Source organism: Melospiza georgiana, chromosome 29, assembly GCF_028018845.1.
Source record: "Melospiza georgiana isolate bMelGeo1 chromosome 29, bMelGeo1.pri, whole genome shotgun sequence".
NCBI classification, from domain to species: Eukaryota; Metazoa; Chordata; class Aves; order Passeriformes; family Passerellidae; genus Melospiza; species Melospiza georgiana.
Window position 1 is genome coordinate 3,565,183 of NC_080458.1, and position 23,385 is coordinate 3,588,567.

The 23,385-nt window shown below is 58.2% G+C and overlaps 1 protein-coding gene across 3 annotated transcripts; it reads right to left on the minus strand.

Moving 5' to 3' along the window:
* Nucleotides 1-1,649: 1,649 nt before the first annotated feature.
* TFCP2 (transcription factor CP2) lies at nt 1,650-21,789 on the minus strand. Of its 3 annotated transcripts, none has more exons than XM_058042038.1 (16): nt 21,719-21,789; nt 20,478-21,685; nt 17,221-17,372; nt 14,688-14,764; nt 14,357-14,462; nt 14,180-14,286; nt 13,334-13,486; nt 10,931-11,041; nt 8,286-8,374; nt 7,446-7,491; nt 6,731-6,824; nt 5,879-5,969; nt 3,814-3,920; nt 2,154-2,296; nt 1,865-1,916; nt 1,650-1,743 (listed from the first exon to the last, which is right to left on the minus strand). In XM_058042038.1, exons 2-16 carry the CDS (start codon nt 20,597-20,599, stop codon nt 1,706-1,708), a joined length of 1,488 nt encoding a protein of 495 aa, XP_057898021.1. In that variant the 5' UTR covers nt 20,600-21,685; nt 21,719-21,789; the 3' UTR covers nt 1,650-1,705. The 3 variants fall into 3 exon arrangements, with proteins under 3 accessions (XP_057898021.1, XP_057898019.1, XP_057898020.1); XM_058042036.1 differs by having other exon boundaries at nt 7,446-7,494; XM_058042037.1 differs by having other exon boundaries at nt 7,446-7,494; nt 20,478-21,597; nt 21,719-21,787.
* Between the last annotated feature and the right edge of the window lie 1,596 nt (nt 21,790-23,385).

Below are 23,385 nucleotides of genomic sequence, written 5' to 3' on the forward strand. Positions count from 1 at the left end.
CCTGGGGATGGTTTTGGGGAGATGTTTGGGGTGATTCTGGGGGTGCTGCTCAGTCCTGGGGTGGTGCTGCCCCCCTGCACTGTCAGACTGTCCCAGATGTCACCTGAGCCAGCACCTGCCACACCTGGATCCCGCCCCGGCTTTATTTAATCAAATCCTTGGCTTTTATTGTCTTTTTTTCCTGTTTTTGTTTACCTGAAACACCTGATGGGCTGAGCTGAGCTGGTATCACCTGGAGCATCCAGGTCTGAGGGACCTGGGGAATCACCTCCCACCCCTGGGCACATCCCTCACCTGGACACCTGCCCAGAGCCGCTTCAATCACTGCACACGTTCCGCAGAAAGAGCCAAATCTTTGCTTTTCTCCCCAAAAACACCCAGCAATGCCCCCTGCCCTCCCGCCCCCCCCCAGCTATCCCTTTATCCTCCAATTTTCCATAATTAAATCCGGAATTCTTGATGACCTCACGAGATCGCACCTGCACCCACCTGGAGGCAACACCTGTGCCAGGTGGGAACACACCTGGTGCCCCAGAGCTGCAGCAGGGGAGCAGCAGCTTGTCCGTGCCAGGAGGCACCTGTGGGCAGGGCTGCTAGGTCACCACACCTGGGGGATCTCCAGGTGTTCTCTGTGAGGGGGGTGGCCAGGTGACCACACCTGGGGGGATCTCCAGGTGTTCCCTGTGAGGGTAGTGGCCAGGTGACCACACCTGGGGGGATCTCCAGGTGTTCCTTTTGAGGGTAGTGGCCAGGTGACCACACCTGGGGGATCTCCAGGTGTTCTCTGTGAGGGGGGTGGCCAGGTAAGCACACCTGGGGGGATCTCCAGGTGTTCCTTTTGAGGGTAGTGGCCAGGTGACCACACCTGGGGGGTCTCCAGGTGGTCCCTGTGAGGGGAGTGGCCAGGTGAGCACACCTGGGGGGTCTCCAGGTGTTCCCTGTGAGGGGAGTGGCCAGGTCACCACACCTGGGGGCTTTCCAGGTGTTCCCTGCGAGGGGCGTGGCCAGGTGACCACACCTGGGGTTTCTCCAGAAGGTTTTCAGGTGTTCTTTTCGAGGAGAGTGGCAAGGTAACAACATCTGAGGGGGGTCCCCAAAGGGTTTCCAGGTGTTCCCTGTGAGGGGAGTGGCCAGGTGACCACACCTGGGGGCTCTCCAGGCGTTCATTGAGAGGGGGGTTGGACAGGTGACCACACCTGGGGGGGTGTCCAGAGGCTTTCCAGGTGTTCTTTTTGAGGGAGGGGTGGCCAGGTGAGCACACCTGGGGGCTCTCCAGGTGTTCCTTTTGGGGATGGTGGCCAGGTAAGCACACCTGGGGGGGTGCCCAGAGGCTTTCCAGGTGTTCTTTTTGAGGGAGGGGTGGCCAGGTGAGCACACCTGGGGGCTCTCCAGGTGTTCCTTTGGAGGGTGGTGGCCAGGTGAGCACACCTGGGGGCTCTCTAGGTGTTCCTTTGGAGGGTGGTGGCCAGGTGAGCACACCTGGGGGCTCTCCAGGTGTTCCTTTGGAGGGTGGTGGGCCAGATGACCACACCTGGGGGCTCTCCAGAAGGTGTCCAGGAGTTCATTGCGAGGGGGGATGGCCAGGTGAGCACACCTGGGGTTCCCAAATCTCTGCTGTGTCCTCGTGAAGGGTGTCCAGGTGGGTGGAGGGTGTCCAGGTGTGCTGAGAGGCCGCAGGTGCTCCTCACCTGTCCCTCACCTGCCCCTATTTCAGGATGATGTGGTAGCTGTCGTTGGTCTCGGCTGCAAGGGAAGCCCAGGACAGGTGAGGGGAGCTGGGAGGGGCCAGGGGTGGCACACAGGTGTGTGAGGAGTCACACCTGTGCCTCGGGTGTGGCCCAGCAGAGCCCAGGTACTCACACACCTTTCAGGGTGTCCAGGACGAAGCAGGATTCATCCTGGAAGTTCTGGATCATCTGGAACAAACCCCAGACAGCTCCGATTTAGGGCTTTTTGGGGAAAAATCGGGTTCCAAAGGGCGGGAGGTGCCCAGGTGGGAGCTCAGGTGGGAGCTCGGGAAGCACCAGCCAGGAACATTTCATTGACTGGGGCCCTTCCCAGCACCTGCACAGGTGATGCTGCCCCCAGGTGTGCCCTGGGGCAGGTGGGGATTACCTGGGGCAGGGGGGCGTTACCTGGGCAGGTGAGGTTACCTGGTCGCTGACCAGCACGTGGATGCCCGTGGGGCCCTGTTTGTAGATGTGCTGGATGTGCTGGGCGGGCACCCGGAACAGCTGTGCCAGCTTCTCTGCCAGCTCGGCCGCCGTCAGCTCCTCCAGGTACACGGCGTGGTACACTGCGGGCACAGGGCACGCGCCAGGTGAGCCCAGGTGTGCCAGCACAGCTACACCTGCCAGGTGTGCCACCATGGCCTCCAGGTACACGGCGTGGTACACTGCGGGCACAGGGCACCCGCCAGGTGAGCCCAGGTGTGCCAGCATGGCACAGCTACATCTGACAGGTGTGCCCAGGTGTGCCAGCACAGCACAGCCACATCTGATAGCTGTGCCAGCTCCTCCAGGTACACAGCGTGGTACACTGCGGGCACAGGGCACCCAGCAGGTGAGCCCAGGTGTGCCAGCATGGCACAGCTACACCTGCCAGGTGTGCCAGCACAGCCACACCTGGGCTGGGCACAGCTGCACTCAGAACAGGCACCTGTCTGTCACCGTGTCCTGCCTGGCACAGTGACCTCCCTGGCACTGTGACCTGTTTGTCACCTGTGTCCTGTCACCTGTGTCCTGCCTGGCACCCCTGTCCTCTCTGTCACCCAGAACAGCTGTGCCAGCTCCTCCAGGTACATGGTGTGGCACACTGCGGGCACGGAACACCTGACAGCACAGCCACACCTGCCCAGGTGTGCCACCATGGCCACCTGGGCTGGGCACTGCTGTGCTCCTAACAGGGACCTGCCTGGCACCGTGTCCTGCCCATTACCCGTGTCCTGTCACCCATGCCCTGTCTGTCACCTGTGACACACCTGGCACCGTGTCCTGTCACCCCTGTCGTCCCGTCTGTCACCTGTGACCTGGCACTGTGTCCTCTCACCCATGCCCTGTCTGTCACCTGTGTCCTGCCTGGCACCATGCCCTGTCTGTCACCCGTGTCCTGTCTGTCAGCATGTCCTGTGTGGCACTGTGTCCTGTCTGTCACCCCTGTCCTGTCACCGTGCCCTGTCACCGTGTCCTGTGTGGCACTGTGTCCTGTTTGTCACCAATCTCCTGTCTGTCACCCCTGTCCTGTCACCGTGCCCTGTCACCGTGCCCTGTGTGGCATTTCCACCCCTGTCCCCACAAACCTCCCAGTGTCCCTGAGCAGCAGCACCTGCACTGTTCAGGTGGGTTTGTGCCCAGCAGGACAGGAATTCCCCCACGTCCCCAGGTGTGCTCTCTACCCTCCCCAGGTGAGTTCCACCCCCCCAGGTGAGCTCCCACCCCCCAGGTGAGCCCCCACCCCCCCAGGTGAGCTCCCACCCCCCCAGGTGAGCTCCCACCCCCCAGGTGAGTTCCACCCCCCAGGTGAGTTCCACCCCCGCAGGTGAGCCCCCACCCCCCCAGGTGAGTTCCACCCCCGCAGGTGAGCCCCCAGCCCCCCAGGTGAGTTCCACGCCCCCAGGTGAGCCCCCACCCCCCAGGTGAGTTCCACCCCCGCAGGTGAGCCCCCTGCCCCCCAGGTGAGCCCCCAGCCCCCAGGTGAGCCCCCAGCCCCCAGGTGAGTTCCACCCCCGCAGGTGAGCCCCCTGCCCCCCAGGTGAGCCCCCTGCCCCCCAGGTGAGCCCCCAGCCCCCCCAGGTGAGCCCCCTGCCCCCCTCACCAAAGAAGGTGCCGCTGCCTCCGTCGCCGTCCTCGTGCTCGTGCTGGGGCTCCCTCACCTGCTGCGACTCCTGGCACACGTAGATGGTCAGGCGGGGCCGCACCATCCTGGGACAGGTGAGGGTCACCTGGGGCTGCCCCTGCCTGCCCTGCCCTCCCCTGACAGGTGTCCCCAGGGGGAGCTGGGGGAGCCCATCCCAACCCCTGGGCTGTGCCCACCTGAGCCCCAGGTGTGCCCTGGAGCAGCTGGGTGAGCCCATCTCAACCCCTGTGAGCTCCCACCTGAGCTCCAGGCGTCCCCTCACTCACCCTGGTCAGCCTTCCCTGGAATTGCCACCTGAGGCACCTGAGATGCTCCTCAGCCATTGCCACCTGGAGAAGCTCCCTGTCCCTGGCAGGTACCTGAGGATGCTCCTCTGGAATTCCCACCTGGCAATTCCCACCCTAACCCTGTCCCTGGCAGGTACCTGAGGATGCTTCCCTGGAATTCCCACCTGGACACTCTGTCCCTGTCAGGTACTTGTTGATGCTTCCCTGGAATTCCCACCTGGAGGGGCTCCCCTGTCCCTGGCAGGTACCTGAGGACGCTTCCCTGGAATTCCCACCTGGACACTCTGTCAAGTATCTAATGATGCTCCTCAGACATTCCCACCTGGAGAAGCTCCCTGTCCCTGCCACGTGTCTGATGGTGCTTCCCTGGAATTCCCACCTGGAGGGGGTCCCCTGTCCTTGTCAGGTACCTGAGATGCTCCTCAGAGATTCACACCTGGACACTGTGTCTCTGTCAGGTACCTGAGGATGCTCCTCTGGAATTCCCACCTGAGAATTCCCACCCTAACGCCTGTCCCTGGCAGGTACCAGAGGATGCTTCCCTGGAATTTCCACCTGGACACTCTGTCTCTGTCAGGTACCTGAGATGCTCCTCAGACATTCACACCTGGACACTCTGTCTCTGTCAGGTACCTGAGGATGCTCCTCTGGAATTCCCACCCTAACGCCTGTCCCTGGCAGGTACCTGATGATGCTTCCCTGGAATTTCCACCTGGACACTCTGGTCCTGTCAGGTACCTGAGATGCTCCTCAGCCACTCCCACCTGGACACTCAGTCCCTGTCAAGTATCTGATGATGCTCCTCAGCCATTTCCACCTGGAGGAGCTCCCCTGTCCCCATCAGGTGTCTGAGGATGCTCCTCTGGAATTCCCACCTGCAGGTGTCCCCCTGTCCCTGGCAGGTACCTGAGATGCTCCTTGGCCATTCCCACCTGAGCCCTCTGTCCCTCACATCCTCCCAAATGCTCCAGGTGTGTCCAACCCCTGATTTTTAGGGCAAGGTGTGAGGAACACCCAGCCCCTTTGGGAACCTTCTGGGCAGGTGCCAGGTGGAGACAGCACCTGGAGCAGCAGGAGCTCCTGGCCTGGGGCTCCAGTCCTGGAGTCTCAAACTCAAAGAACCCCTAATTCCCAATTTGTAATTCCCAATTTGTAATTCCCAATCCCTAATTCCCAATTCCTAATTCCTAATTCCCAATTCCCAATCCTTAATCCCTAATTCCCAATTCCCAATCCCTAATTCCTAACTCCCAATTCCTAATCTCCAGTTCTCAATTTCCAATCCCTAATCCCCAATTCCTAATCCATAATTTCCAATCCCCAATTCCCAATTCCTAATTCCCAATTCCCAATCCTTAATCCCTAATTCCCAATTCCCAATCCCTAATTCCTAACTCTCAATTCCTAATCTCCAGTTCTCAATTTCCAATCCCTAATCCCCAATTCCTAATCCATAATTTCCAATCCCCAATTCCCAATTCCTAATCCCTAATTCCCAATCCCCAATTCCTCTTTCCAACCTGGACTTCCATCCCCAAAGTTCCTCTAAATTCCTGACTCGGATGGGAAAAGCCTGGGCCAAGTGAATCCCAGCTCCCTCAAGTGACTCCTGACCCCCCTCAAGGTGTGTCCCAGCCTCCCCCAGGTGTGTCCCACCCCCCCAGGTGACCCCAACCACCCCCCCAGGTCAATCCTGGCCCCCCAGGTGTGTCCCAGGCCCCTCAGGTGAGCCCCACCTGCCCTTGAGGGCGTTGAAGAGCCGGATGCCGTCAGCGGGGCCACAGATCTGGATCACATCTTCCCGTGTCAGCTTCAGCAGGTCTGCCCCTGGGAAAGCCCCAAATCCACCCAGAGTCACCCCAAAATTCACCCAGGTTCATCCCAAATTCACCCCAAATTCATCTCAAATTCACCTGAGTTGCTCTAGATTCACGCCAAAATTCACCCCCAAATTCATCCCAGATTCACCCCCAAATTCATCCCAGATTCACCCCCAAATTCACCTGATTCACCCCAGTCACTCCAGATTCACCCCAAATTGACCCTAAATTTACCCAAACTTCACCCCAAAATTCACCCCAGATTCACCAAAAATTCAACCCCAAATTCACCTCAAAATTCACTCCAGATTCACCCTAAAATTCACCCCAAATTCATCCCAAAATTCACCCTAGATTCACCCCCCAAATTCACCCCAAAATTCATCCCAAATTCACTCCAGATTCACCCCAAATTCACCCCAGAGTTGCCCTAGATTCACCCCCAAATTCACCCAGATTCACACCAAAATTCACCCCAAATTCACCCCAAAATTCACCCCAAATTCACCCCAAAATTCATCCCAAATTCACTCCAAACTCACCCCAAATTCAGACAGATTCACCTCATATGTGCCCTAAATTCACCCCAAATGGTGACAGGGGGTGACCCCGCCCAGGTGAGAGGGGGGGACCCAGCCCAGGTGAGGTGACCCTGTCCAGCTGAGGTAACCCAGCCCAGGTGAGGGAAGGTGACCCTGCCCAGGCGAGGGAAGGTGACCCGGCCCAGGTGAGGGAAGGTGACCCGGCCCAGGTGAGGGCAGAACTCACCTGAGAAGTTCCTGAAGAGCCGTGAGAAGGTGGAGAAGCGGTTGCGGTGCAGCCACTGCTGAGCCTCCTGCGGGCTCCAGGTGGGCAGCAGCGTCTGGGGGGACACAGGTGCTGCCAGGTGACCTGCCTGGCCAGCCAGGGGCACAGGTGCTGCCAGGTGAGCCCAGCGTGGGCCAGCACAGGTGGGAATGAACCCCTGGACAGGTGGGACCTGGGACCTGGAAATGTCTCCAGGTGATGTGGAAGTGTTACCACAAAACCCACCTGTCCCTCACCTGCGTGTGGAACAGAGCCCACCTGTGCCTCACTTGGATATAGGACATAGGTGAGCTCAGGTGGGCTCAGGGTGGGCCAGCACAGGTGGGAATTGAAACCCTGGGCAGGTGGGACTGGAAATGTCTCCAGGTGATGTGGAAGTGTTCCCACAGAGCCCACCTGTCCCTCACCTGGATGTAGGACACAGGTGAGCCCTGGTGGGCCAGCACAGGTGGGAAATGAACCCCTGGGAAGGTGGGAGGAGGTGATGACCTCAGAGGTGACTTGGAAATGTCTCCAGGTGATGTGGAAGTGTTTGTGCTGAGGCACAGGTGAGCTCAGGGTGGGCCAGCACAGGTGGGAATTCCCCCCCAGGTCTCCCAGGTGTGTGCAGGTGACCCCAAGTGTCCCCTGTGGGACCCCCAGGTGTACCTGGGCAGGTACCTGGGCAGGTACTTACGTCAGCCAGGGGCGCGGGGGGGTCGGGCTGGTGGCTCGGGGACCCGCTGCTGGGGACAGAGGGACAGAGGGACACAGTCACTGGGACACTGGGACAGAGGGACACGGGGCACTGGGGACACTGTGATGGCACTGGTGTCACTGGGGTGGCACAGGGGTGTAGTGGGATGGCACTGGGCTTACTGGGATGACGGTGAGATGACAATGGGGTCACTGGGATGACACTAGGGTGGCACTGGTGCCATCCCCCCGGTCTGACCCACCCCCCGACTCCCAGCGCTCCCAGTTCCAGCACTCCCAGTCCCAATTCCCAGTACTCCCAATTCCCAGTACTCCCAATTCCCAGTGCTCCCAGTCCAGTACTCCCAATTCCCAGTACTCCCAGTCCAGTACTCCCAATTCCCAGTGCTCCCAGTCCAGTACTCCCAGTCCAGTACTCCCAATTCCCAGCACTCCCAATTCCCAGCACTCCCAGTCCCAATTCCCAGTGCTCCCAATTCCCAGTACTCCCAATTCCCAGTGCTCCCAATTCCCAGTACTCCCAGTCCAGTAACCCCAATTCCCAGTACTCCCAATTCCCAGTACTCCCAGTTCAGTACTCCCAATTCCCAGTGCTCCCAATTCCCAGTACTCCCAGTCCAGTACTCCCAATTCCCAGTACTCCCAATTCCCAGTGCTCCCAGTCCAGTACTCCCAATTCCCAGTACTCCCAGTCCAGTACTCCCAATTCCCAGTGCTCCCAGTCCAGTACTCCCAGCACTCCCAGTGCTCCCAGTCTGGCACCCCCAGCACTCCCAGTATTCCCAGTTCCAGCACTCCCAGTATGCCCAGTGCCACTCACCCGTCCCCGATGGAGAAGCTGCTGTGGGAGCTGTTGAAGCCGGGCGAGGGCGCGTTGGGCACGTAGGTGACCTCGGGCCAGGGCGAGCACTGCGGGCATGGCAGGTGAGCTCAGGGGCACCTGAGCTGCACCTGCACACCTGAGCACACCTGAGCACACCTGAGCACACCCAGGCTGCACCTGCACACACCTACACTGCACACACACACACACCTGGGCTGCACCTGCACACATCTACACTGCACACACACACCTGAGCTGCACCTGCACACCTGAGCACACCTGAGCACACCTGCACTGCACACACCTGAGCACACCTGAGCACACCTGCACTGCACACACCTGAGCACACCTGAGCACACCTGAGCACACCCAGGCTGCACCTGCACACACCTACACTGCACACACACACCTGAGCTGCACCTGCACACCTGAGCACACCTGAGCACACCTGAGCACACCTGCACTGCACACACCTGAGCACACCTGAGCACACCTGCACTGCACACACCTGAGCACACCCGGGCTGCACCTGCACACCTGAGCACACCCGGGCTGCACCTGCACACATCTACACTGCACACACACACCTGAGCTGCACCTGCACACCTGAGCACACCTGAGCACACCTGCACTGCACACACCTGTGCACACCTGAACACACCCGGGCTGCACCTGCACACATCTACACTGCACACACACACACACCTGGGCTGCACCTGCACACATCTGAGCACACCTGGCCTGCCCCTGCACACACACACCTGAACACACCTGGATTTCACACCTGAACACACCCGGGCTGCACCTGCGTTGCACACACACACACCTGGAGCCATGCACACACCTGGGCTGCACCTGAACACACCCGGGCTGCACCTGCACACCTGAGCACACCTGGGACTGCACCTGCACACATCTACACTGCACACACACACCTGAACACACCTGGAACTGCACCTGCACTGCACACACACACCTGAACACACCTGGGACTGCACCTGCACTGCACACGCACACCTGAACACACCCGGGCTGCACCTGCACACCTGAGCACACCTGGAACTGCACCTGCACACATCTACACTGCACACACACATCTGAGCACACCTGGGACTGCACCTGCACTGCACACACACACCTGAACACACCTGGGCTGCACCAGCACACCTGGACACACCTGGGCTGCACCTGCACGCAGCTGGGACTGTATCTGCACACAGCTGCAACGCACACACACATCTGCACACACCTGGGACTGCACACACCTGGGCTGCACCTGCACACCTGAGCACACCTGGGCTGCCCCTGCACTGCACACACACACCTGAACACACCTGGATTTCACACCTGAACACACCTGGGACTGTTCCTGCATTGTACACACACACCTGAAGCCATACACACACCTGGGCTGCACCTGCACACCTGAACACACCTGGGCTGCACACACACACATCTGCACTGCCCACACACACCTGAACACACCTGGGCTGTACCTGCATGCACCTGGACACACCTGGGCTGCATTTGCACACACCTGCAATGCACGCACATACCTGAACACACCTGGAACCACGCACACACCTGGGCTGCACCTGCACACACCTAGAACCATGCACACACCTTTGACTGTACCTGCACGCACCTGGTCTACACCCACACATACCTGGGCTGCAACTGCACACACCTGGGACTGTACCTGCACGCACCTGGTCTACACCCACACATACCTGGGCTGCACCTGCACACACCTGGGACTGTAAATGCACACACCTGCACTGCACACAGAGACCCACACACACCTGGTACCATACCTGCACACACCTGGGACTGCACCTGCACACACCTGCACTGCACACACTAATCTGCACACACCTGGGACTGTAGAGACTGTACCTGCACACAGCTGGACACACCTGCCCTGCACACACACACCTGCATACACCTGGAACCATGCACATATCTGGCCCTACACACACCTGGGACTGCACCTGCTCACAGCTGCACTGCACACACACACCCACACACAACTGGGCTGTACCTGCACACACCTGGGACTGCATCTGCACTACACACACACCTGCACACACCTGGTCTGCACCTGCATACACCTGAACACTCCTGGTCTACACCTGCACTCACCTGGGCTGCACCTGCACACAGCTGCAATGCACACACACATCTGCACGCACCTGGCCTTGCACACACCTTCAACCCCACACACCTGGCCTTGCCCTACACACACCTGGACCCACACATACATCCAACCTCACACACCTGGGCCTGCACACACCTGGCCCTATAAACACCTGGAACTCCACCTGCACACAGCTTCAATGCACACACACATCTGCACGCACCTGGGCCTGCACACACCTGCGGCCCCACACATTTGGCTTTGCCCTGCACACACCTGGGCCCACAAATACATCCAACCTCACACACCTGGGCCTGCACACACCTGGCCCTGCACACACCTGCCCAGCTCAGGTCAGTAATGTCCCCAGAGCCCTTCTGCAGGTACAGAGCACCTCCTCTGCCCCAGTTCTGCCTGGCAGGTACAAACACCTTGAGCTGCGGTCTGGCAGCAGCCCAGCCCTGCTGCCTGCAGCCAGGTGAGGCAGGTGGGCAGGTGAGCTCACCTCGGTCAGGATGGTGGTCTCGTATGAGGGCTGGTACTTCTCCTTCTCGTGTGGCGTTCGCTTCTCCATCTTCTCCCGGTCCGTCTTCTGCTTCCGGTCCGCTCCTTTGGGCTGCCCAGGGACAGGTGTGACAGGTGTGGGGACACCCACAGGTGTGGGGACACCCACAGTGGCATAGGTGTGGGGACACCCACAGGCGTGGGGACACCCACAGTGGCATAGGTGTGGGGACACCCACAGGTGTGGGGACACCCACAGTGGCATAGGTGTGGGGACACACACAGGTGTGTGGGACACCCACAGTTGGCATAGGTGTGGGGACGCCCGCAGGTGTGGGGATATCCACAGGTGGCACAGGTGTGGGGGACACACACAGGTGACTCAGATGTGGGCACATCCACAGGTGTGCGGACACCCACAGGTGGCACAGGTGTGGGGACATCCATACAGGTGGTACAGGTGGCACAGGAGTGGGGACACCCACAGGTGGCACAGGTGTGCGGACACTCATAGGTAGCACAGGTGGGTGTGTGTGACACCCACAGGTGGCACAGGTGTGGGGACACCCACAGGTGTGGGGGACACCCACAGGTAGCATAGGTGTGTGCGACACACACAGGTGGCACAGGTGACTCAGGTGGCACAGGTGACTCAGCTCTCCTGGTGCTCGGCACAGGGAAAAGGAGTTTGGGGAGAAACCTGTCCTGAGGGCCTCTGCAGGGATAGGGGTGTGACCACCTGGAGACACCTGGAACCACCTGTAACCACCTGAATACACCTGTAACCATCTGGAGACACCTGTAACCACTTGAATATACCTGCAACACCTGAAATACACTTGTAACCACCTGGAGACAGCTGTAACCACCTGAAGATGCCTGAAGACACCTATAACCACTTGAAATCCCCTGTAACCACCTAGAGACACCTGTAACCACCTGGAGACGCCTGTAACCATCTGAACACACCTGTAATCACATGAACACACCTGTAACTCCCTGAATACACCTGTAACCACCTGAATACACCTGTAATCACCTGGAGATACCTGTAACCACCTGGAGATACCTGTAACCACCTGAATACACCTGTAACCGTCCACAGACACCTGTGACCACCTGAATACAGCTGTAACCACCTGAATGCACCGGTAACCACTCTGCACACACCTGTAACCACCTGAATCCACCTGTAACTACCCGAACACACCTGTAGCCACATTGTACACACCTATAACTCCGAGTACATCTGTAACCTCTCTGCAGACACCTGTAACCACCTGAACACACCTGTAACTCAAATCCCGTGGGAAGCACGGATGTGGAACCTCCACAGGTATCCAGGTGTTCCCCTTGGCAGACTCCTGCAGAAATCCCCTTAAACTCACCTCTACCTGCACTCACAGGTGATGGAATCTGTCCCAGGTGGAGCAGGGGAGGGCAGAGCAGGACCCCAAACCCCACTGACCCCTCAGGTGAACAGGTGTGAAAAGAGGAGCCAAGGTGAGATTCTGGGGGTGCTGCAGGTGGGGTGGAGTCACAGGCACCCTAAGGTGTGACCTGAGTGGGAACGACCCCTCCCTGCACCTGCACCACCTGTACCACCTGCTCCACCTGCACCCTGCATCACCTACACCACCTACACCACCTGCATCAGCTGCATCACCTGCTCCATCTACACCACCTGCATCACCTACATCACCTGCATCATCTACACTACCTATACCACGTGAGCCACCTGCATCACCTGCACCACTTGCACCCTCTGCAGCACGTACATCACCTGCACCACCTGCTCCACCTACACCTACTGCACCACCTGCATCACCTGCACCACTGACACCACCCGCACCACCTAAACACCTGCACCACCTACACCACCTGCACCACCTAAACACCTGCACCACCTACACCACCTGTACCACCTGCACCACCTGCAGCATCTGCACCACCTATACCACCTGCACGACTGACACCACCTGCACCCTGCACCACCTGCACCACCTGCACCACCTACATCACCTAAACACCTGCACCACCTGCACTAGCTACACCACCTGAATACCTGCATCACCTGCACCACCTGAATACCTGCACCACCTACACCACCTGCACCACCTGTGCCACCTGCACCACCTCTGCTATCTGCACCACCCGCACCTCCTACACCACCTCCATGACCTGCATCACCTGCACCACCTACACCACCTACACCACCTGCATCACCAGCACCACCTGCACCTGCACCACCTGCACCACCTACATCACCTGCACCACCTGTACCCTGCACCACCGGTACCCTGCACCACCTGCTGGGGCTGTTACTCCTACAGGCGGGATTTTTCAGAGGCACCAGTACAAAGCAGGACAGAGCCCAGGTGGGCCCAGGTGGGCGCTCAGGTACCTTGAACACCTTGATCTGGCAGCTGGCGGAGTGCAGGTGCTCGGTGTACTCGCCGCTCTCATTCTCGCGGAAGGTGTCGATCTGCACGCGGAAGGGAACGCCCTTCTCACCGCCGTGCTTGCGCAGCGTGAACTCCGTGCTGATGCAGTGCACCTGCAGACAGGTGAGCCTCCTGTGGGGCAGCCAGCCAGGGACAGGGCCCGGCTGGGCCTCACCTGGGTGTGGGACAGATCCCTCACCTGGCTGTGAGATAGAGCCCACTGTGCCTCACCTGGGTGTGGACAGAACCCACCTGTCCCTCACCTGGGTATGAGGCACTGCCCATCTGTGCCCCACCTGGATGTGAGCCAGTGCCCCACCTGTCCCTTAACTGGATGTGGGACAGAGCCCACCTGTGTCTCACCTGGATGTGAGGCACTGACCACTTGTCCCTCACCTGGATGTGAGGCAGTGCCCAGCTGTGCCTCACCTGGATGCAGGACAGAGCCCACCTGTCCCTTACCCTAATGTAGGACAGAGCCCACCTGGATGTGAGGCAGTGCCCACCTGTCCTCACCTGGATGCAGGACAGACCACACTGTGCCTCACCTGGATAAGGGACAGAGCCCACCTGTGCCCCACCTGGGTGTGGGACAGAGCCCACCTGCCCCCCACCTGGATGCAGGACAGACCCTACCTGTCCTCACCTGGATGCAGGACAGAGCCCACCTGTCCTCACCTGGATGCAGGACAGACCCTACCTGTCCTCACCTGGATCCGGAACAGAGCCCACCTGTGCTCACCTGGATGCAGGACAGACCCTACCTGTCCTCACCTGGATCCGGAACAGAGCCCACCTGTGCTCACCTGGATGAAGACCGAGGTCCTCTTGGAGGGGTCCCACAGGAACTCCACGGTGTTGAGCTGGGTCGGGTTCGCGCGGGGGTCGATGATGCCCACGGACATCGGGATATCTGCAGGGGAGGGGGGCACAGGTGAGGCCCACCTGGGACCTCCCAGCTGCCCCAGCCAGGTGAGACTCACCTATGTCCAGGATCCTGTCGCCAGGTCTGTTCCACCTCCAGCCCTCCAGCTGCTGGTGCTCCGTGTACTGCAGCCGCCGGTCGTGGAAAACCACCCGGAAGATGCTCTGGGGACGGGGAAACATCACCTGGGGCTGCCCTGACACACCTGGCCAGGTGTGCAGCCCCTCCCTGTACCAGAAAGGGGCAAAGGGAACCACCCTCCTCCCCCAGCTCCCAGCCCCACTCAGCTGCAGGGCTCTGGAGGGCACCTGGCTGGCACGGGCACACCTGGCCCAGGTACCCCTGGCATGAGCACACCTGGCCCAGGGGTACCTGAGCTCTCTGCTCACCTTGACCAGCTTCCCGTTGATCTCGGGCAGCTCCCCGAGTTTCCTGTTGTCCAACATCCGGATCTCATAGGATTGACCTGGGGGCAGGAGGGCACCTGAGGGTTTCTGTCACCTGTACCTGTCACCTGAGCTCCTCCCTCATTTGGGGTCCCACCAACCCAGACCTTCCAGATGTACCTGAAAGCAGCAGGTACACCTGAACCTGTAACTGCCATCCTGCAGAGCTACCCATCACTGACCTGTACAGATACACCTTACACACACAGATACACCTTGCACACACCTGTAACCACCTTACACACACCTGTACAGATACACCTTACACACACAGATACACCTTGCACACACCTGTAACCACCTTACACACACCTGTACAGATACACCTTACACACATACACCTTGCACACACCTGTAACCACCCTGCACACACCTGTACAGACACACCTTACACACATACACTTTGCACACACCTGTAACCACCTTACACACACCTGTACAGATACACCTTACACACACAGATACACCTTGCACACACCTGTAACCACCTTACACACACCTGTACAGATACACCTTACACACATACACCTTGCACACACCTGTAACCACCCTGCACACACCTGTACAGACACACCTTACACACACAGACACACCTTACACACACCTTACACACATCTGTAATCCTCTGCACACACCTATACAGATACACCTTACACACACCTGTATCCAGCCTGCACACACACCTGTAGACATACCTGTACAGACATACTTTACATACACCTGTAGCCACGTTGTACACCTGCATCCGCCCTACACACACGTGTACAAATACACCTTACACACCCAGATACACCTTACACACACCTGTATCCACCCTGCACACACCTATACAAATACACCTCACTCAATCACACCTGCAGTCCTCTGCACCTGTACAGGTGTACACAGATACACCTTACACCTGTATGCACCCTGCACACACCTGTACAGATACGCCTTACACACACCTGTAATCCTCTACACATACCTGTACAGATACGCCTTACACACACCTGTAATCCTCTGCACATACCTGTACAGATACGCCTTACACACACCTGTAATCCTCTGCACATACCTGTACAGATACGCCTTACACACATCTGCATATCCTCTGCACACACCTGTACAGATACACCTTACACACACCTGTAATCCTCTGCACATACCTGTACAGATACACCTTACACACATCTGCATATCCTCTGCACACACCTGTACAGATACACCTGTACAGATACACCTTACACACACCTGTAATCCTCTGCACATACCTGTACAGATACGCCTTACACACATCTGCATATCCTCTGCACACACCTGTACAGATACACCTTACACACACCTGTAATCCTCTGCACATACCTGTACAGATACACCTTACTCACACTTGTAACCACCCTGCACACACTTGTACAAATACATCTTCCACACAGAAATACACCTTACACACACCTGTACAGATACACCTTAACACACACAGATACACCTTACACACACCTGTAATCCTCTGCACACACTTGTACAGACATACCTTACATACACCTGCATCCTCCCTACACACAGCTGTACAGATATACTTTACACACACCTGTATCCACTCTGAACACACCTGAATAGATACACCTTACACACACCTGTAACCACCCTGTACACACCTGTACAGATACACCTTACTCACACTTGTAACCACCCTGCACACACTTGTACAAATACATCTTCCACACAGAGATACACCTTACACACACCTGTACAGATACACCTTAACACACACAGATATACCTTACACACACCTGTAACCACCCTGCACACACCTACACAGATACACTTTACACATATCTGTAACCACCTTGTACACCTGTAACCACATTGCACACACCTGTAATCCTCTGTACACGCCTGTACAGTTACCTTACACACACCTGTATCCATCCTGCACACACCTCTGCACACACCTGCACAGATACACCTTACACACACCTGTATCCACTCTGAACACACTTGTACAGATACACTTTACACACACCTGTACACCTTACATACACCTGTAAGCACCCTGCACACACCTGTACAGACACACCTTACAAACAGATACATCTTACACACACCTGTAACCACCTTACACACACCTGTATAGATACACCTTACACACACAGATACACCTTACACACACCTGTAACCATCCTGCATACACTTGTAACCACCCTACACACACCTGTACAGATACACCTTACACACACCCTGCCTCCACCCTGCACACCTGTGCACACCCCTGTTTCCACTCTCCAGTCGCCCGCCTCCAACCTGCTGAACCCCCCAGGTGACTCCTGCTCCACCTGTGCCGAGCACAGCCAGGTGCAGGCACTGCCCCCTCCCATCTCCCAACAGCAACACCCCAAAACTCAGCAACTCCCGGGGGGAAACAACACCACAACACCACCTTCCACAGCAGAACCCCCACCCATCCAGGCACCTGTGCAGGACAGGTGAGGCTCACCTTGGTTGAGGTAGGTGAGGGTCTCGTCGTGCAGCTTGACGGCGGGCGAGGTGGCGGCGCACAGCACGTACTGGAAGGGCAGCAGCTTGTCCTGGCTCTCGGGGGGCAGGCTGGACTCCTCCTGCTTGAAGATGGGCAGGGCCAGGACGTCGCTGTGGACAGGGGAGAGTCACCTGAGACAGGTGAGCTGGGGGGGCAGGGATTCCTTCAGTCCAACCTTGGTACCTGGAGGATGAGCCCCACCAGGAACCTGGCTCTGTCCCCAGACCCTGCCTGAGCTCAGGGCTCCAGGTGTGTCCTGAACATTTGGCCTCAGGGAAATACACCTGTGGCCATCTGAATACACCTGTCAGCATGGGAGAGAGTCACCTGAGACAGGTGAGCTGGGGGGGTCATGGATGCCTTCAATCCAACCTTGGCCTTGGTAACTGGAGGAAGAGCCCCCCTTGGCTGTGCCTCTGAACCCTGCCTGGCCTCAGAGGCTCACCTGAGCCACACCTGACACCTGTGGCCATCTGAATACACCTGTCAGCATAGGGGAGAGTCACCTGAGACAGGTGAGCTGGGAGGGGGGTGATTCCTTCAATCCAACCTGGGCCTTGATACTTGGAGGAAGAGCCCCACCAGGAACCTGGCTCTCCCTCTGGATGCTGCCTGAGCCTAGGGCTCCAGGTGTGTCCTGAACATCTGGCCTCAGGGGCTCACCTGTGGCACACCTGTCACCTGTGGCCATCTGATTACACCTGTGAGCACCCAGGTACACCTGTGAGCACTGCTGATCCTGATTCCCATCACTACAACCACAATTCCTGCTCTAACTCCAGCCCTGCTCCTTCCCTGCTCCAACCACAGCTCCAGCCCAATGGCATCCTGAATCCAACCTGAATCCATCCCAATGGCATCCCAAATCCATCCTGAATCTATCCTAACTGCATCCTGAATTCATCTCTACTGCATCCGGAATTCATCCCAAATTCATCCCGAATCCATCCTGAATCCATCCCTACTGCACCCCAAATCCATCCAAAACCCATCCCAAATCCATCCTTAATCCATCCTGAATCTGTCCATCCTGAATTCATCTCTACTGCATCCCGAATTCATCCCAAATCCATCCTGAATCCATCCCTACTGCACCCCAAATCCATCCCAATGGCATCCCAAATCCATCCTGAATCTATCCTAACTGCATCCCGAATTCATCTCTACTGCATCCGTAATTCATCCCAAATTCATCCCGAATCCATCCCAACTGCAACCCAAATCCATCCCAGCTCCATCCCAAACCCATCCCAACTGCACCCCAAATCCATCCTGAATCCATCCCAATGGCATCCCAAATCTATCCTGAATTCATCTCTACTGCATCCGTAATTCATCCCAAATTCATCCCGAATCCATCCCAGCTCCATCCCAAATCCATCTCAATGGCATCCCAGCTCCATCCCTATTGCATCCCAAATTCATCCTGAATCAATTCTTACTGCATCCCAAATCCCTCCCAATGGCATCCCAAGTCCATCCCTACTGCATCCCAAACCCATCCCAAATCCATCCCGAATCCATCCTGAATCCATCCCAAACCCATCCCAACTGCATCCCAAATCCATCCCAAACCCATCCCAAATCCGTCCTGAATCCATCCCAAATCCATCCCAACTGCATCCCAAATCCATCCCAAACCCATCCCAAATCCATCCTGAATCCATCCCAAATCCATCCCAAACCCATCCCAACTGCATCCGAAATCCATCCCAAATCCATCCCGAATCTATCCTGAATCCATCCCAAATCCATCCCAAATCCATCCCAAATCCAACCAAAATCCATCCCAAACCCATCCTGAATCCATCCTGAATCCATCCCGAATCCATCCCAAACCCATCCCAACTGCATCCCAAATCCATCCCAAACCCATCCTAAATCCATCCTGAATCCATCCCAAATCCATCCCAAACCCATCCCAACTGCATCCCAAATCCAACCTAAATCCATCCCGAATCCATCCCAAACCCATCCCGAATCTATCCTGAATCCATCCCAAATCCATCCCAAACCCATCCCGAATCTATCCTGAATCCATCCCAAATCCATCCCGAATCCATCCCAAATCCAACCGAAATCCATCCCAAACCCATCCCAGTCCCAAACACAGCTCCGTGCATTACTTCAGCCATAATTGCAATTACAACTCCAACCCAACTCCAACCCAACTCCATCCCAACTCCATCCCAGCTCCACCCCAATTCCATCCCAGCCCCAACCCCAACTCCACCCCTACTCCAACCCAACTCCATCTCAAACTCATCCCAACTCCATCCCAGCTCCATCCCAGCTACATCCTACTCCATCCCAACTCCATCTCTACTCCTTCCCTACTCCTTCCCAACTCCTTCCCTACTCCATCCCAGCTCCAACCCCAATTCCATCTCTACTCCATCCCTACTCCACCCCACACCTCCATTTCCCCCTTGGTGCCCCAACTTTGCACAGTTCAGGGTTCCCGTGTCCCTGGCACCCACTGCCATGCTGGGGACCCCCTGAGGTTCTGGGGACCCCTGGGGATTTTGGGGCTTCCCTTGGGGATTTTGGGGACCCTTGGACATTTCAGGGTTTCCCTTGGGGATTTTGGGGATCCATGGATATTTTGGGGTTTCCCTTGGGGATCCATGGAGATTTTGAGGTTTCCCTGAAGGATTTTGGGGATTCACAGAGATCTTGGGGACTCCCCCCGAGATTTTAGGGTTTCCCTTGGGGACCCATGGAGATTTTGAGGCTTCCCTTCGGGATTCTGGGGACCCATGGAGATTTTGGGATTTTCCTTGGGGATTCTGGGGACCCATGGAGATTTTGGGGTTTCCCTTGGGGATTCGTGAAGATTTTGGAGTTTCCCTTGGGGCTTCTGAGGATCCATGGAGATTCTGGGGACCCCCAGAGATTTTGGGATTTTCCTTGGGGGTTCTGGGGACCCATGGATATTCTGGGGTTACCCTTGGGGATCCATGGAGATTTTGGGGTTTCCCTTGGGGACCCATGGAGATTTTGGGGTTTCCCTTGGGGATTTTGGGGATCCATGATTTTGGGGTGCCTCTGGACATTCCAGGGTCCCCTCCCTCTTCGGGCACCGCTGCTGAGGTGACACCTCCCACCTCCAGCTCCTTTTGGGGCCCCCCACTCCCCGCACGGCTCCTGCCTTTCCCGGGATCTTTTGGGGTGCCCTGTTTTGGGGTGCCCTGTGGGTTTTGGGGTCCCTGTACCTCATGCTGTAGGCGCCAGCACCCAGCTCCTGCCCGATGCCCGAGAGGCTGGCGTCGAAATCCTGCACCAGCCCCGACTCGATCACCTCGTCCGCCAGCGGCAGCTTCAGCGCCCACGCCATGGCCCCGGCACCCCGAAACGGTCACCGGGTCACCCCCAAAAACGGGGGGTCCTCAGGGTCACCCCAAAAACGGGGGTGAGGCAGGGGGTACTCAGAAATGGGGGTGTCTCGGGGATACGGCAAAAGCGGGGTTTGGGGCACTCCCAAATGTGGGGGTTGCAGGGGTCACCCCCAAAATCAGGGGTCACCCCCAAAACCAGCGGGTCTTGGGGTCACCTCCAAACTGATGGGGCTCAGGGTCACCCCAAAACGGAGTCTTCAGTGTCACCCCAAAAATGGGGTTCCTCAGAGTCACACCCAAGCCAGGGGCTCCTCAGGGCACCCCAACACCTCCCCCTGATTTCTGGGGGTACCAAAGCCCCCCCAAACCTCTTGAGGACCCTCTCCTGCAGTGATTAATTTGGGGACCCCCAAACCCTGCTAGCTCAGGCGAATGAACCCCAGAACCCAGCAACACCCCCCCCTCAAAGGGAACACCTCGGGGGCACCCCAAAAACCCCTGAGAGGTGACACCCCCGGGGGGCCCCGAGTTCTACAGAGCAACCCCAAAGGCTGCACCCACGGGGACCCCAAAATCTTGCACTCCCTTCTAAGGGCTGCGATCAAGGGGACCCCAAAATCCTGCACTGCTCTGCACCCAAGGGAACCCCCCAAAATTCTGCACTCCCTTCTAGGGGCTGCACCCCCAGGGACCCCCCAAAATCCTGCACTGCCCTGCAGGGGCTGCACTCAAAGGGACCCCCCAAAATCCTGCACTCCCCTCTAAGGGCAGGGATCCCAAAATTCTGCACTGCCCTTCACTCAAGGGGACCCCAAAATCCTGCACCGCCCTCAAGGGGCTGCACCCGTGGGGACCCCAAAATCCTGCACTCCGCTGCACCCAAGGGGACCCCAAAATCCTGCCCTGCCCTGCAGCGGCTGCACCCAAGGGGACCCCAAAATTCTGCACTGCCTTGCACCCAAGGTGATCCCCAAAATCCTGCACTCCCCTCCAAGAACTGCACCCAAGGGGACCCCAAAATCCTGCACTGCCCTACAGGGGCTGCACCCAATGGGACCCCAAAATCCTGCACTCCCCTCTAAGGGCTCCCCACTCCCCAATGGGACCCCACTCTGCACTCCCCTCACGGGGACCCCAAAGTCCTGCACTGCCCTGAGGGGCTGCACCCACGGGGACCCCCCCAGTCGAGGCCAGGACCCCCCAATCTGCGTCGGGACCCCCCAAACCGGGCCCGGACCCCCCAAACCGGGACGGGACCCCCAGTCCGGGCCGGGACCCCCCAATTTTCGCCGGGACCCCCCAAGCCGGGCCCGCCCCCCCGCTCCGGGTCGGGACCCCCCAGACGACACCGGGACCCCTCCCCAATCCGACCGGGACCCCCTAGTCCAGTCCGGGCCCGCCCCCCCCCGCTCCGGGCCGGGACCCCCGAACGCGCCGCTCCGCCAAGATGGAGGCGGCGGCCCCACCCCCCGCCGCTGGGAGGGCGGCCCCGCCTCTTCGGCCCGCTCAGCCAATGGGAATAGGTCTTGCCGCGTGACGGGCGGCGACAATAACCAATAGAGAGCTGCGCGCCGGGCAGACCGCTCGGGGATTGGCTGGGGGGCGTGGCCGCGGCGGCGTGCGGCGCTGGGCTCTGTGAGGCGCTGGGCTGTGCGCGGCGCCTCCCGCGGGACCGCGGGTTCGATTCCCGCTGCCGCCGCTGCCCGGCCGCGGACGGGGGGCGAGGAGGAGGAAGGGACCCACCCCCCCCCGGCCCCCCAAATCCTGAAAAAAGGGGAAAGGAAAAGAAAAAAGAAAAATACTGTTTATTTCACACCACTACATCAAGTGCATCAGTCTGCCGCGGCCCCAGCGGGCGCCCCCGTGTCCCCCCCAATCGCTCAGGGCAGGGGGAGCTGAGGAGGGGGCGCTGCCTCTGCTTTGGGGTTCACGCCCCCCAAACCCGGCGGAGATGTCCCCAAAATCCACCCACGGGACGTCCCCAAGGTGGGGGATCACCCCCAGAAGCCCCTCACGAGGCGGGGGACCCGCAATGTGGGGGTGACATAAATTTGGGGTCACCCCCGGTGAGCCGTGACATCGCCTCAGAAACACAGGGAAAAGGGCAAAACCCAGGAAAATGGAAATCGCTGATTGTGGGTGGGTGGGTGACACTCGGGGTGGGGTCTGTCACCATATGTGTCACAGGGGGGGTCGTGTGTGAGAGGAGGGACCAGGGGGCACACACAGGCACAGGTGGGCACAGGTACAGGCACGGGACAGAGGGACAAGTCCATGGCCAAAGGGACAAAATCTGTGGCCAAAGGGACAGATCCAGTGGCCAAAGGGACAAATCCATGGCCAAAGGGACAAAATCTGTGGCCAAAAGGAAAAATCCAGTGGCCAAAGTGCTGATGGCTGGAGATCAGGGGGCTGTGACTGGTGGGACACCCAGAGGGATTCCCAGTGCTCCCAGTTCAGGGTGCTGAGGGCACAGGGGGGTGGGCACAGGTACAGGCACAGGTACAGGCACAGGGCTAGAGGGACACAGGGGTGGCCAAAGGGACAAAACCAGTGACCAAAGGGACAAAACCAGCGGCCGAAGGGCTGATGGCAGGTGGTCAGGGGGGACTGTGACTGGGAACTGGGATGCTCCCAGTGCTCCCAGTTCAGAGCTTGTGGAAGACATTGAATGTTGGACACAGGTCTGGGCTGGTGGACACAAGTGAGGGCCTGGATACAGGTATAGGTGTGGTGGACACAGGTCTGGGTGTGGTGGACACAGATACAGGCATGGTGGACACAG